The following is a 14,894-nucleotide window of genomic DNA, read 5'->3' as shown; positions in this document are numbered from 1 at the left end:
GTGAAAAACGATTTTTTTCTGAACGTAATACCGAGCCGCCCGGGTTAAATTGAAAGGTGCGCAGTTTCCTGTTTCACCGAATAACTGTACATTGGACACGATAAATTGGCTCTGTGGTACGTGAAGTTGAACGCCGTTTGATATTGCTAAATTTTATAGAATTAACGGTAAATATGTTAAAGTTCAAAAACTTGAGAGTGGATTATACAGTTTTTTATATCCCAGGTGCCTGGGGCACGCTGAAGGAGAAAGTACTTAAAAGTGTTTTTTCGAAGCCTGGGGCTTGAGGTCAGGGACCTTAGGATCTATAAGTCCGAAACAAAAAACCGTACTGGGTACGTTAAATAGAGATTTTAAAGTCTCATACAATAATTGACAAGTTCGGGGAACTTTAAACAAGATTCTGGAGAATTCTATAGTCTTAAGTTCAAGAAGAAACTATAAAAAACAGGTCTGGGACCTGCCAAGTTTGGAGTTGTATTACTGGCAAACTTGGTCCGCGTCCGGGACGCGTTAGACTAGAAAAGCGCTATTTAAGGGAAACTGCAGTCATTTTTTTTAATATTTTATAAGCATGAAGAGATTGTGTGAGTGGTTTGTATGTATTGTGCGTTTGCATCAGGCTCATGTTCTGGTAAAATACACAATTGTGTGGGTGATGCTGTGAGTTGATATAGTTGTGTTGTTGTTTTATCATAAGTGGAAAAAGTAGTTTTCAATCCGAGAATAACACTGTGAATGACTGTGTGAATGAAAAGTGTCCGAATTGAAACACTAGATGACTGATGAACCTTACGGTGTGGTTATTCTAGTGGAGTAAAGACAGCCTTTTATTGGAGATCTTTAGGCAGTTTGAAGTGAGACATTTCTCAGCTTTGAAACTGAAAAAGTGGCATTTTAAAGTATAAGAAAAAAAAATGGTTGCTGTGTGCTTTGTTATCTCCATGTGCTTGAGTAGGAGAAAAAGGGATAAAGACACAGGATAAGGGAAGAAGTAAGGAAGAAACCCCCTCTTCATGTAGAAAGTGGTTTAAGTAAAAGGACGAGAAATAGAAAGTGGTTTAAGTATAAGGACAAGAAATAGAAATGTGATTTATATTGAAGGAGAAGAGGAAGTGTGTTTTGAAGGAAAAGTATGTTATTTTGTTGGCTATTATGGAAAGAAAGGAACAAGGCAGGTAGAAAAAGTTAGCCCAGCAAATAAGAGTAAAGAGTGTTGGTATTGTGGAGAGATGGGATAGTTAGTATGAGAATGAAGGAAAAAAGTGAAGAATTTGAAATGAATTTGAGGGACATTTTAGCGGCATGTGATGAATTTGAATGCCTCTAACTGTCTCTCTGTCTCCAAGAACCAGGGCTTGTTCATAGACAACCCCCACAGCAACATTGATACAGTTGTTATTGTAATGAGCTCTTTGTTCTCTGCAGACCGGCAGACTTGAGCTGCAAGACCAGGAAGTCGATTCCTAAACAAGTAATAGCAAGACACCCTGCTATTAACCTCAGATGGACTTAAAACATCGCTGTCCACTTAACAAGTACACTTGTATTAAATTTTGTCAGACACATAGGTACGTTGAAACACTAGTAAGGATTCAGTATGACTTACACATAGTCATATAAATATACATTCACATACAGTGCTCATTGAGGTGACCCCCCTTCAACTTATTTTAATTACTAACCCTGTGTCTCACCAACATTAACTGGGACAAAAGCTAGTTATTTAATATCATGCCAGTGTTATTGTGGTTTTTCTGAATTGTTTCATAACCTGAAGGATTGTTTTGTAGTACTATAGTATAGCAGAGATAGATTGTACCGACAAGGCCTAATTGTTTACCAGGTGTCCAGATGATACCACAAGAATGAATTAATATATGAACTTTCTTATCTGTAGACTGAACATGTGTGCCCTCAGAATCATTTGTCGACAATGCTTCTGAGGCCACAGGGGGAATGTTGGGATTACACAGGATCACAGAAGGATTGTTAATTTGGATTGTTAATTTGGATTGTTAATTTTAGTAGAAAAATCTCCATTTGTCATGAGACGCAGCCATGACATGAAAAAAGACTCAGGAATGTGATTGACTATCGCACCTAGTAGGGGGTTGGAGGAGCTCTGCAGGATCTCCTTCCCCCTTCCTTTTTCTCTGTTTACAACGTGTAATTAAGACTGCTTCAGCTAGCAGACTTTTCACACCTCTGGATGCACTCGTGTCACAGGGGGTCCTGGGAGCCTCGCTCAGAGGAGGTGAGTTACAGCAGTTCAACTCACCCAGCGTTAACAACTAACAACTTTTAAACCAGCGACCTCCACTCCTCAACTCAGCTGACCCTACCATGAGGGTCAGACCTCCCACATCCAGAGACCAGCGATCCAGAGTCTGCTTTCCAGGGAACCGACCGGTTCTTCCAAGACGGGACCAAGAAAAGACATCTCACATAACTTCTTTGTGTTTTCCTCAAACAAGCAGGAAAACCGTCGCAGCTTTGAGCCACCAGGTCTTCAGTCTGGAGGGGACCAACTCGGAGCTGTAAAGGACAGCTCCTGAAACACCAACTTCATTTTCTTCTCCTCAGCCTGCAGAACCAGCAACCACAGTTAGCAGGAGCTGCTAACTAAAGGAGAAGACACCAGTTTCCCTCCAGCAAGACGACAACTGAACTGCTTTAAAGCAGTGGTAACAATTGGGGTTTAATTGAGATTAGTTAAACTTGATGATTATGCATAGAACTGTTTAACTTTCATGAAAATGTGTTAGTTCTGTTACAGCGATCGCATTCTTTTGATAATGATATTAGGAGCAGATAATAATGTGTAAACCAACGTTGACTCTGCCACAGACACAGGGTCTGCATGCTTATCTGTTTTACTAACTGGTTAATTCACAATCCTACACATATATCAAAGACAACATCACACTGCGACTGAACACCAGCTGATGACTTATGACGTTTTACAAGATAAATCGCATTCACATAAACTTATTCTAGAAATGGTCCTTTAGCAAAGACACATAGGAAGCAGATGCTACGGCTAAGCTTCTATTGTTCCATTGTCATCAACACATGGTGGAGACCAAGGACAGTTCTCCTGCTCTCTGAGAACTGCCATTTGAAATGTAGTATTTTGTGATCCACCATCTTGTTTTGTACTTCCATGACACAACTCACACAAATGCTCATTTTAATTCTCTTGTCTCCACACACACACACACACACACACACACACACACACACACACACACACACACATGGTGTATGCAATCCCTTTGAAATAGAGATAACTCCTCAGCAGACGGCCCGCTAACCACATCAATAAGGGGTAATAAAAGCTGGGTGAGATTGTAAACAACACCAGCTATCTACAAGACAAAAGAGAGAGCAAGTGAATGGTGAAGTTTCCTGCTCACAGCAGGTGAGGAAAGACACTCGAGTCTTCCCCCATCTCTGGAGAATTTTTTGTAATGTTTACAGGAATCCAAGGTGATGGAGTCCATTCTGAGTGACGGAGAAGACATCACACGCCGTGAAGTTCGGAGGACATCGAGCGTGGTGCCATCTTCATTACTGCACCAAGGCAGATTCATCCGACAGAGAGATCATCGTTCCTGACAACGACTAGGAATTCAACGACCAGGAGGGGCCAAATGACAACGAGGGAGCATCCTACGCAGAATCGACACCAGGAGGAGATCATCGCGACGACACCGACGACGAAAGATCCCCAGGGGTGCACTGCAGCAACCCCTGACGTTTAAAGAGAAAACATTGTTAGGTTCAAGCCGGTCAGAAGATCGCAAAACATTGTACAACACGAAAGATCCGAGGAGCAGCACTGATATAGAAAGATGGAAAGAATTAATCAAGAATTCATCTTCACAGAAGAACAGAGGATGAAGTGGCTGAAAAAAAACTGTTTGAAGGTTCTGGTCATAGCCAGAGGTCCTGTATGTGTGAATCATGGAAATGTTTATGTAGATTGATACTTACATTACTAATTGTCTTATCATCCTGGTTTTTGTACATGTCACTGCCCATCCCGCAGGTGAAGGTATTAGTTCTTTAACGAATGTAAATCAAGTAAACACACTTGCATCAGCCACACGCTAAAATCACCAACTTCAAATAGTGAATCAATAGAAATTAAGGTAGATCTAACTAACAACCATACTACTTTTCCCCCTGTTTTCCCTAAAGGTAATTTTGGAGTGTGTTGGGATTTCCTTCTATGGGAATTGAGAGATAAGGGAGATGTAGCTTTCCCAATAAAATTGTGTGATTACCTCTGCCAAAATAAAATAGGAGCTAAAGCTTGGATCTTTCCAGCAACAAAACGTGTAGGAATTACGACCGTTAAAGAAGTAGATGATTATTTCAAAATAACAACAGGAATTTTAGGTGATGTAAATAATTAGTTGCTAATGGCAGAGCAGGCTTCTAAAATCTCCCAGAACACAATTAAAGGTTCATGTTTGTGTATGCATTCTCGACCTCTACTTAAGGTAGTGCCGACTCCAGTAAACTCAAATTGTATAGTTAACTTAATGAATCAAACTATACCTAGTAACACCTGTAAGAAACTTTTCCCATAACTACAATATCTAAACTTAAAAACCCTATTTCATAGCACAGTGGCTAAACAAAACTTCACCTGTATTAAAGTAAATGCTGATAAAGTTGAACACAAATTAGGAACTCTTGATTCAACTTGGTGTGAAAAAACACTTCAAGTTCCCATTGATTTCACGCTATTAACTAGGTCAGATATATGGTGGTGGTGTGGATCAAATAAAATTTATGATGGACTCCCAAGACAGGCTAGAGGTTTATATGCATTTGTAATTTTAATAATTCCAGTAAAAGTCCTGCCTTTAAACATAGATCAAATTTCTACTCTAATACAACGCACTGAGGTGCACCAAAAAGTCATTTTAAACGTCGCAAAAGAGATTGGAGAAGACAATTAGATCCAACTTATATAGATGCGATAGGAGTGCCTGATGAATACAAATTAGTTGATCAAATAGCAGCAAGTTTTGAAAACCTACCAAATATCTCAGCGTTTTCCCAGCCACACCTAATAAAAATGTAGATAGGATTAATTATATTCATTATAATGTTCAACGTTTAGGCAATTGGACAGAAATGGGTTTTGCAGCCGTCCACGAACAGCTTCAAGAAACCTCAACTATGGCTTATCCGACCCGCATAGCCGTTGATATGCTCCTGGCTGAAGGAGGAGTATGTGCTATGTTTGGTGATAAGTGTTGCATTTTCATCCCTAATAACACAACAGCAGGTGGCACCTTAACTAGGACTCTAGAAGGTTTGCGTACACTCAATATAAAAAAATTATTATTCATCATCATTCAGGAGTTGATACATTCATGTGGGACGGTTTGGCTGACATGTTTGGTAATTACAAGGTTTTGGTAATGTCTGTGTTGATTTCTATTTGTTGTTGCATTCCATGTAATAGAGAGCTTCTTACTCGTTTGATTAACACTGCCATCTCTCCTGACAAACGGGATGTAGTAAATATGGCATTGTTAACTTCCACAGGTGAACCAGGTCATTTTGATCCAGAAGATGAAACTAATCTGTTCTCTTTTAATGTTTATTTGTGATGTGATAGAATCACATCAAGAGAGCTATTGTTAGAGTTATGACGTTTTCTTTGACCTCCGAACTGTGACGCTTCCCGCATGGACTTATTCAAACTGTTAAAATGGCGGCGGACTGTTTTGTTATTGAGCTGTAGATGATGGACAAATACCGAAATGCATCATGGGTACCGTAGTTTGTTCTGTCTGTGTGAAGGTCCGCCAATAGGAGAGCACGTTGCTTACGCCTCCTTCCAGCGGTGGCCAATGGGAAGAGGGGATTTAGCAGCGCGCGTGTTTGATCGGGCGGAAGCTCTGTGTGGATCCCTCTTCTTCCTTCTGCTCTTCGACTGACATGAGGCGCGTTTATCCTCAGCTGCTTTAACGGCTAAGTATAAGGCGATTCTCTAGATGGCCAGTGTTTCTGTCTTTTGTAATAAATTACTGTGTTAATCCAATCTCAAGGTATGTTGAACTATATTTAAAGTTCGCCGCGGCTTCCCTTAACCAAGAGATCTGTCCTCTCTTTCTGTGCGGGTGAAAGACAAAAGGACATATCTCAGTCTATGCTCGCTTCACATTGAACTCTGCTGTTTTTGTTGCTGTCGATAACTGTTTTCACCATCATGTCCACTTGGAGAAAATGTGTTTTCGGGTGCAAGTATGTGTCCACACTATTTGGCTTGCCGAAAGAAGAAGCACAGCGGCGAATGTGGCTGGCCTTTTTTTCTTTTCCGCAAAGAATCTGTTTGCGAGCGACACTTTACCAAAGACTGCTTCCAGAACTACGGGTACTTTGAAACTGGACTTACTCAGAAGCTCATCTTGAAACCTGCTGCTATTCCCACAATAAAAGACGCTAACGAGGCGCTGAGATCTGTAAGTACATTACTACCAAGCTGCTGGCTTGGTAGTAATGCCAGCAGCGGAGTCACAACTCTTTACATGCTTGGGTGGATTCAACAATTCATATAGCAAATGATTTCCCTTAGGATGTGTAGTGTTTCTAAAGGACACCACGTGCCCGCCTCACGTGCCCGCCTCTTCCCACACCGACGGTGTGGGAAGAGGCGGGCTGTGGGCTAGGCCGCAGGCTCCGTGCGGGCAGAGGAGGCAGAGGAGCTGAGAACCACCCATTTCATGAGAGGTGACGTCAGCTCAATCCAAGAAATAGCTATAATTTCATAAGTGTTGAGTGTACACTCAAAAAAATGATTCAAGCCCTTCTTAGATGTGACACATTAATGTTTTGTTTGTCTAATGCAAATATATCAATTAAAATCAAATCAAAAGTAATTTAAGAAGTGTAACCTAAAATGTATTCATTGACTCCCCTGTCCTACTCTTCAACCCAAAAAGAATGAGTTTAGTTTGGGGAGCATGTGCAGGTGACCACCGTGACCACACCCTCTCAGCCGAACGTTCCATGCAAACCGGCGCGCACCATTTTGAACCTCCTGAGCCTTCTGGACTGCTAATCCAATTTTGGGTAAGTTTTCGGGTTTTTTTCAGTAGAAGCCTACTTTACTGTGAGATAATGTGTATGTCGTAATGTATTATAAATTGACATATGTGCAGTTGTCGTTATAATGTAAAGAATATAGGTGAATTTCACTCGGAGTTGGCGGACATTGGCTGTATGAGGCCTCATTTCAGATTTTAGCTAGGCTACTAATCGGTATATACTAAATGCTCACTCAGGCGGGCGTTGACATAAGTACACAGTAGTTCACGGTTTACTTTTTTACTAGATTTAGCTAGTTTTTAAGGGTCTCTTATTGACTTAAGCCAATTTGCTCGTTCCCGGGCATGAACGCGGCGGAGGGCACGGCCATGGACATGCACAGTGCCCGCAAGTGGTTCAGAAGAGTAAGTCTGCAGGATTAGCACGTTCTAACGTTTCCTTTCCGTTACTTGTGCATGCAGGTGAGAATCTAGATGTTTCTTCACTGTCCAGCAAGTTTATTGTCTTACCGTTTACCTTCGTGTATTGCTGGGCTAACGTTACTCCTTTGCTGATAACTTATTGCACTTCAATGTGTATCATGTGGTGTTAGGCTTCCTGGCCTCATGCACACGGACCTGCTGGCTAAACGGACCTCGCTGTAATACCATAGACTGTAAAACGTGTGCCAGGCCAGCAGTTAGCATTCTGTTGCAATTCAGCGCAAGTAAACAGTCCGCCGCTGATCACGGTGCAGCAGACACACACAGGAAGCAAAAATACACTTTGTTGGACGAGCATTAATAAACTTATGAGAGATAACGACACAGACATGCGTGGAAACTGCAAATGTATGTGCGGAGTAAAGCAGTGATACAAGCGTTATCACAGGGAACAGAATCGCTTTGTTGACTGTTCAGGATATGAAGTTAGGTCAGTCTCAATGATGGCAGAGTTGGCTTCATTAATGTATCTCAAGAAGTGATTTTCCACATGAATACACTGAAAATATTACATAAATATTCACTGTACTGTTTATTGTTGATACACTCAAATTATGTTTTTATGTAATTGTAAATTAAATTAAAAAATATATTTAATCTAAAGTATAAGCCACTTTCATGATATTGTCATTGTAATTTTTTTTCTAACACAAATATCAAACTAAGCTGATTGTTGTTCATTAAACTCCTAATGCAGATTATTAAGGCTATGATTTACTTAAAAAGCCAAAAATAAGATTAGTTTGACATGCTTTCATGATCTGATCAAGTATATGTAACTTAATTGTTTCCGTGAAAAATATAGTTCTTCATAATGTTATTGTTTTTATGTAAAATAAACATTTGGGGCAGTGATTATTAGGGTGAAGCCCTGAAGAGAGGTCATGTTAAATATATAAATTAAACACTTATTGTAAAGTGATATAAGTTTGAAATTACCATTAAAAATTAGGATTTGTTTTTTAAAAGCTATGACAGTGAATAATACAGCTGTGGTATTGAAATCGCGAGCAATACTTCATTTGTCTGACCTAGATTAACAGGTGTTACACCATATTTGGTGAAATGTGACACTTGTCGTGTATCTTTATATCGATGATTGGGCTCTTGTGTTGAACAGACTTGTGGTTAAAAGTTTGGGTGGGCCTCATGATTTTCAGATTTAAAATTGTGACATTAAGAAGAAGAGTGGCTGCTGTAGGACGCTACCCTTTGAAAAAAAGCACTTTGAATTGTCTATGTATAAATTGTGTTATATAACATATATAACTTATATAAATTTTCAAGTATTTACAAATGTTTTCATACCTCCAATATGTTTATCTGATCTTTTGCAGTTATCTCATGTTTTGCAACTTTTGCTGTGTTACCAAGCTACTTTTGGCAACCTCTGAGTGATAGTAAGTATTAAGCTACTTGGTCACTGATGAGAACACCGTATTTGTATTATTGTCATTTGTTCAATGTGACATGGCTAATGGTCTTTACAGGTTTATGTATGTGGACGTGTAAGGAGTGCACTTTGGAGCTATCTACCAGGTACTTATTGTTGCAGCATTTTAGGCAGGCACATGGGCATCTTCGGGGTAATTATAGATATCCATGTCCATACACAGATTGCCCATGTACATTTAATACTTGGAATAAACTAATAAATCACACTTATAAAACTCATGCTAATCGGCAACCTTCAAAGGCAGGAGAAGGATGCTCATGTAGAGGACTCTCAACAGAGAGAGATTTGTTCCAACACCTAAACGGGCATCTCAGGCATTTTGAAACGGTTCCATGTGTGTTTCAAGAATGCACATTTCAAACAAACAGTTATAGTACATTCAACACAATTATAATTATAATTATAAATCTTACCACATGAACAGCCAACCACCTTGTAAAAGAGTTGTGTGTTGGGAGCATTTTTTAGGGTGTTGGTGTCCTTCATAGTGGTATGTCTGCTCTACTTGCAGTTCCACCATTGCACCACATTTGGCTGAATGTTCTCCTGTTTTATGGCCTGTGTTTTAGTTTGACAACATCAACATCAGGAGGGAGTGTGTCCTCAAAAGCCTGATCATACACCTCAACGAGGATCCAGACTGTCTCTTCAAGGAATACCTGGTAAGTTTCAGTGTTTCCCATGTTGTACAGGGCAGTGTTTTTCAAGTTAATTCCCCACATATTGCAGTGTTTCCCACAGGATCTTGAGAGACTGGGGGTAGACAGCGGACCTTCTAGGAGGGTTCGGGGTCATGCCCCTCTGGAAGAACATTTTGACTCCTTAACGTTTAAATGCATCAATGTGGTGCTTTTGAGAAATTAATAAGCTAGAACACACGAACTGGAAGCTATTGAAGAATAACACATGTATTTTCCTTAAAAATATTATTATAAAATACAATATGCACTAAAATCCAATTTAAAGAGCTGTATCCACTATTTTCTGGAATAATTTGACACTAGGTCACATGACATGGAAGCTAATGAAGTAAAATGTATTTTTATTTACACAAGCTATTTGTTCCATGTGTATTTTGAGATGTAATGACACATAAAATATTTCTCAGCATATATAAATACAAAGAAAATGCACACTGTACTCTTCCGTGATGATGACACCTGCAGTTAAAAAATTAAATTAAACTCATTTTAAAGTGAGGGGAACGTGTTCACTGTGGAAATTATATATAAAATATATCTGGAACTTCAAAACATTCCAGGCTGAACCCCTGGTAAAATGACGTGGCAACAGCGACACACCTCAAAGTTCTTGAAATGTGCGGTATAGACTAATCTTTTTGTTGTTGTATTCGATAACACCAGTGATTTATGCAGTGGGACATTTTCCACATCGCAGCAACCCTAGCATGGACCTCTGCAATATTCACTGTATTCATCAATATTTCAATGTTTGTGGGAGGGTTATGTTTATGATCTGTGCAAATAGTGTATCTTTTATGTTAAATGCTTGTTGAATCTATAATCTATGAAAGTTTAGCTTTTTGAATGGAATTATGGAAATAAATAAACTTTTCCATCGTATTCTAATTTTTTGGAAAGGGTCTGTAGTCCGTTACGGTTCGCGTGTCCATCGCCAGAATTTGTGATTTTCCGGAAACAACCGCTCCAAAGTTGGTTGCTTTTCTGCTAACCCTACGTCAGGGTACCCGGGACTATGGAATGGGTCTGAGTTTGAGGAGCCGTCTGCTGATTGGTCAGTGATTTACTACACGCCCTCAATATTTTAATATGTCGGCTGGATGAATCCTCTGCTGTTAGCGTGGTCAGCTTTGCACTGGTTGTTTTTTCTTTTCTTTGCGGCTCAACTTTCGTGTTTGTCATGAAAGAGCTGGTGTGATGCAGGGGGAGACCGGGGCTCGGGACTTTGCATCGTGTCGGAGCTTTTTGTTTGCAGCATAGTGTCAGTGCGCCGTGCCGGGGGTGCGCAGTGACAGGTCTGTCTTTGCGTCGCGGCTTAGGTTTCTGTTCGAACGCGATGCAACGGCGGACATATCTGCGGAGCTCTAAGCCCCGCCTACTTTTTAAGCTCCTTTTTGCCGTGGAAACGGGTACCGGATTTGGCCCCTGTTACACTTTGTCGTACTGCTCCGTAAGGCTCCGTTCTGTCCCTGCACCCTTTTGTGTAGTGGAAACACGGCTTAATTGATTCCAGACACAGATTTTAGAATCACTTTTTCATTATTAAAAAAGAAAGAAAAATAATTTTTGATTGGGCGAGCAGTGCCAGCGCTGTGCACTGCACCCTGTGCAAATCAAATGTTACCTATCTAAGCTAACTCCTGCAGGTGAACTTTCATATGTAGCTCAGCTAATTTAAAATGTAGTTTATGTTACACTAATTATATTTATGAACTACAAAAATATGAACTAGGAAATCTATGTCCGTCGACATTGAAATAAATTATTTATGAAAGATGCCATGTGGGTTTTATCAAGGGTGACAAAAGACTATATATATTATCCAATGTGACATTTCTCACACTCTCTGAAAATTTGTTGAATGAAAGGACATCAACTGGTTGCAGAACTCTCTGCAAAAGCTCATCTCTTTTAAAAATACACATTGATTTGATTTTTGAGGATCTGACAAGAACCCTTTAAATCATAACTGGATTTTTCAAAAAATAGATGTGGATTCTTTCAGCAATACACACACAGACTCTGCAAAGTAGACTTGAGACTCTATCTTATAAATAAACTTACAGACCCGGACATTTAATACTTCACTTGGCCTCCTTTCACTGCACTGGAATTCTTAAAATAGTCTGGGTGAACCCAGACTATTTTAGATTAAATAAACCTGCTTCAAAGACTCAGATTGAAATGGTTCATTACTATCTTGTGTTATCACCCCATGTACTAACTCATTATCTACACACTGTCAGTCAGCTATAGTCATGCTTATTGCCGGCACTCCCAGCTTGCCTTTCACTGTAACTGTTGGATATTCTTGAGTCACACCGCTCCTTAAATTCACTCAGTAACAATACCAAAATACAATTAAGTTTCCAAAATCTGAGTTCTACAACTTGGATCCACGAATCAGAAGCTACATGACACCTGCTGCCCATGAAACTATACACTCAAAGTAATATTTCTTAATACATACAAATCACTGCTTGATGTGTTCAGCTGCAAAATAATAATGAAGTTAAACATGTTTCTGAAAGAATTTGGATGAAAGAGACATTTTATTTTTATTGGGAGATTTGTTAAAAGATCTACTGTAATCCACTTGGTAGCCTGCATACGTGTATCCATTTTTTCGGAGGCTTTTTGAAGTGCTGACATGGGTGCTTAGAAATGATGTGATAAGCAATTCAAAGTACCAAGCGTGAAATGTGAAGCTGGGGTGTGCAGTATACAAGCTCCTTTGCTAACTGGAAGTGTGCAACAGGGTTGTTGCAGTGAAGGCTGGGCAGACTCACTGTCCTGTCCGAGGCAACAAGGGTGATTTGTAGAGCATGGGAACATGAGAGGATGAGGCTGGTGCTCTGTTGGATAGACTGTGGTCCTCACAAAACTTGGTGGAATCTAGTGGGAAGGAGAATGAATCAGTCAGTTGTCCAAATAATCAGCTGTTCAAGGGTTTAGTAAAACAAAAACATATTGGTTTGAAAATTCAGTGTGTACAGTTTTGGGACACACTGGTAGTAGTGTTATGTTTTGTCTAGTTGTATAATTTAAGTAAATTGGCTGAACTTTTGATATCGGTAAGTTTTCAGCAGACATAATGCAACTTCAATTAATGCATATTTTGGGCATTCAATGTAAATAACCCCAATAATAACCTTTAAGAAGGATACTCTGGTTTCACTTTCCAAAGCAGTTTTTTTCACAATAGATTTGGAAAATTTCCAGATCACTCTGTGCTAAAAGCAAACTATCTGATGCTTACTCTTCTGTTTACCACTCATCAAAGTATTAATATTGATTAGTATTCAGACTGATATAAATTGTGAGAATGAAATCTGAAGTTGTGTTGATGTTGAATGAAAAATTTTATTAATGGAAAGTTGTACTCTCTACTGAACTATTTATGGTTCCTATTTGGTAATATATCTCTTGTTTGTGTTTCATCATCTCAATACGAAAGATTTGTTGTCAAGCAACAAACCTAAATCTGGGGGGTAATGTTTGTGATTGATACATTATTAGGAACCCTAAAGCTCTCAATAAATGATGTGCAATCATGCGGTAGTGGGTTCAGGAGGCTCCTCATTTGATTACATAATCCTGTATAATGCAGTATATCAAACAAAGGTAATGCATACATACATATATACACACACACACACAATTAAAAAATAGTCTGTCTTTCTATAGAATAGTTTAGTAAATTCATTGAGGAATTATATTTGTATGTGACATAATAAATTAAGGTATGGCTTGTGCAAATTGTTATACAGTCATCAGACATGTTTAGAAAAGACATATGGTCATATTCCAGATAAGAAGTAAACTCTTTCATCAAGAATGTCATAAATTAGCTGATTGCTGACTGGGTGGTAATAATAATACATAATTGAATTAATAAAATATTTGTATAGTCACTGTTATTTTTATTACCATTTTATAATTATTTTATGCTGCGCAGTTTAATTTTCTCTTGTATCTAAGTCTGTTCTATTAAGAAATATCTCTAAACCCAAAACAAGTAGTGGAAAAACTCTCAAATGATACTACAAACGTGGTTTCATGAGTATAGCAGAATTGTATGCACAATATACTCTGTACATTTGTTAATATCATAAATCACATATTAAATATATCACCAATCTAGTTTATCCCTTATTCGATTGTAACATGCAAAAGAAGGTGGTTGAATATGCCTTCATATTGTTAGGTCTGAGGTTGTATTATGAAAGACTGAAAGGTTGAGGTATTACTCAGCACTCTCTACAGTTCTAATTAAACCAGTTTGTCTGGTTGGATGCAAGTTGTTTTTGACTTTTGGAAAAACAAGACAGACTTTTGTAAAATAGTGAGGTACATACTCTTTGACTGAAAACACTTGCAATGCTGCTGCAGAGTGATACATTCTAAAAGGGCTAATGAATGTGACTGTCCCTTGTGGTGCACTTTCTAATCAAACTTTCTGCTTTTGGCTCAGATTACATACTGTATGAATCAGCTCGAGGCCAAATTCAAAATCGAAAGCCATTGTTAAGAAGAACTGCTGATATGTTCATATACAGGTTGCTTACCTGGAGCCAGTTTCTTCTTCCTCATCGACCGGTAGAAACGGGAGTTTCTGCGGTTGGTCCCTCTGCTGAAACTACTCTTGGCGTCATCTTCATCATCATCTTCCTCTTGAACTGGCTGACTTGAAGCTGGTGGATGCTTGCCTGAGGATTCCTGTGATTTCTGTCCCCACTTGCTTTTGATCAGAGCTGTCACGGACATGATAAATTCTTATTCTTTGGATTTTTTTAAAGCGAGTTCTAAAAGTTTTGTTTGACTTTAAAGACACTTGTCATAATTAGCCAGAATCCAGGAGAAAGTCCATGTCAAGAATGTATTTTTGAATCCTAAGAATGAATCTCGTAAAAAACACAAAACAAAAGTCAGAAAAAAAAGTTGAGTCCTTCCTCCTTCCTGTCCGTGGTGTAGTGTTGTATTGCAGTGGTGAAACTGGGACAGTGTGTGGCTTAATTCTGACTAAGCTGTAATTATTACATTTATGACTCTCTCCTAGTCTATGTCCCTCCTTTGTTTGGCTCCCTCCCTCTGTCCCTCTTTACAGCACCCTGTTACGTGCCGACATTCCTGAACTAAACCTGGCCTACACGCCTGCCTTTCTTTCTCTTCCCACAC

General features: G+C 39.2%; 1 protein-coding gene across 1 annotated transcript in view; it reads right to left on the bottom strand.

Annotated features, from left to right (window-relative positions):
• Window positions 1-14,509, bottom strand: part of ngef (neuronal guanine nucleotide exchange factor) — a 76,535-nt gene extending 62,026 nt beyond the window's left edge. The window contains exons 1-2 of the mRNA XM_080509479.1: window positions 14,285-14,509; window positions 12,506-12,611 (exon numbers count right to left, since the gene is read on the bottom strand). Of these exons, the coding sequence (XP_080365605.1) occupies window positions 12,506-12,611; window positions 14,285-14,483 (305 nt within the window). The 5' untranslated portion in view covers window positions 14,484-14,509. The remainder of the gene's footprint in view (window positions 1-12,505; window positions 12,612-14,284) is intronic.
• Between the last annotated feature and the right edge of the window lie 385 nt (window positions 14,510-14,894).

Source organism: Blennius ocellaris (assembly GCF_963422515.1).
Source record: "Blennius ocellaris genome assembly, chromosome: 2".
NCBI lineage: Eukaryota > Metazoa > Chordata > Actinopteri > Blenniiformes > Blenniidae > Blennius > Blennius ocellaris.
Note: the sequence above shows the minus strand (reverse complement) of the source record. Positions and strands in the feature narration are given on the sequence as shown.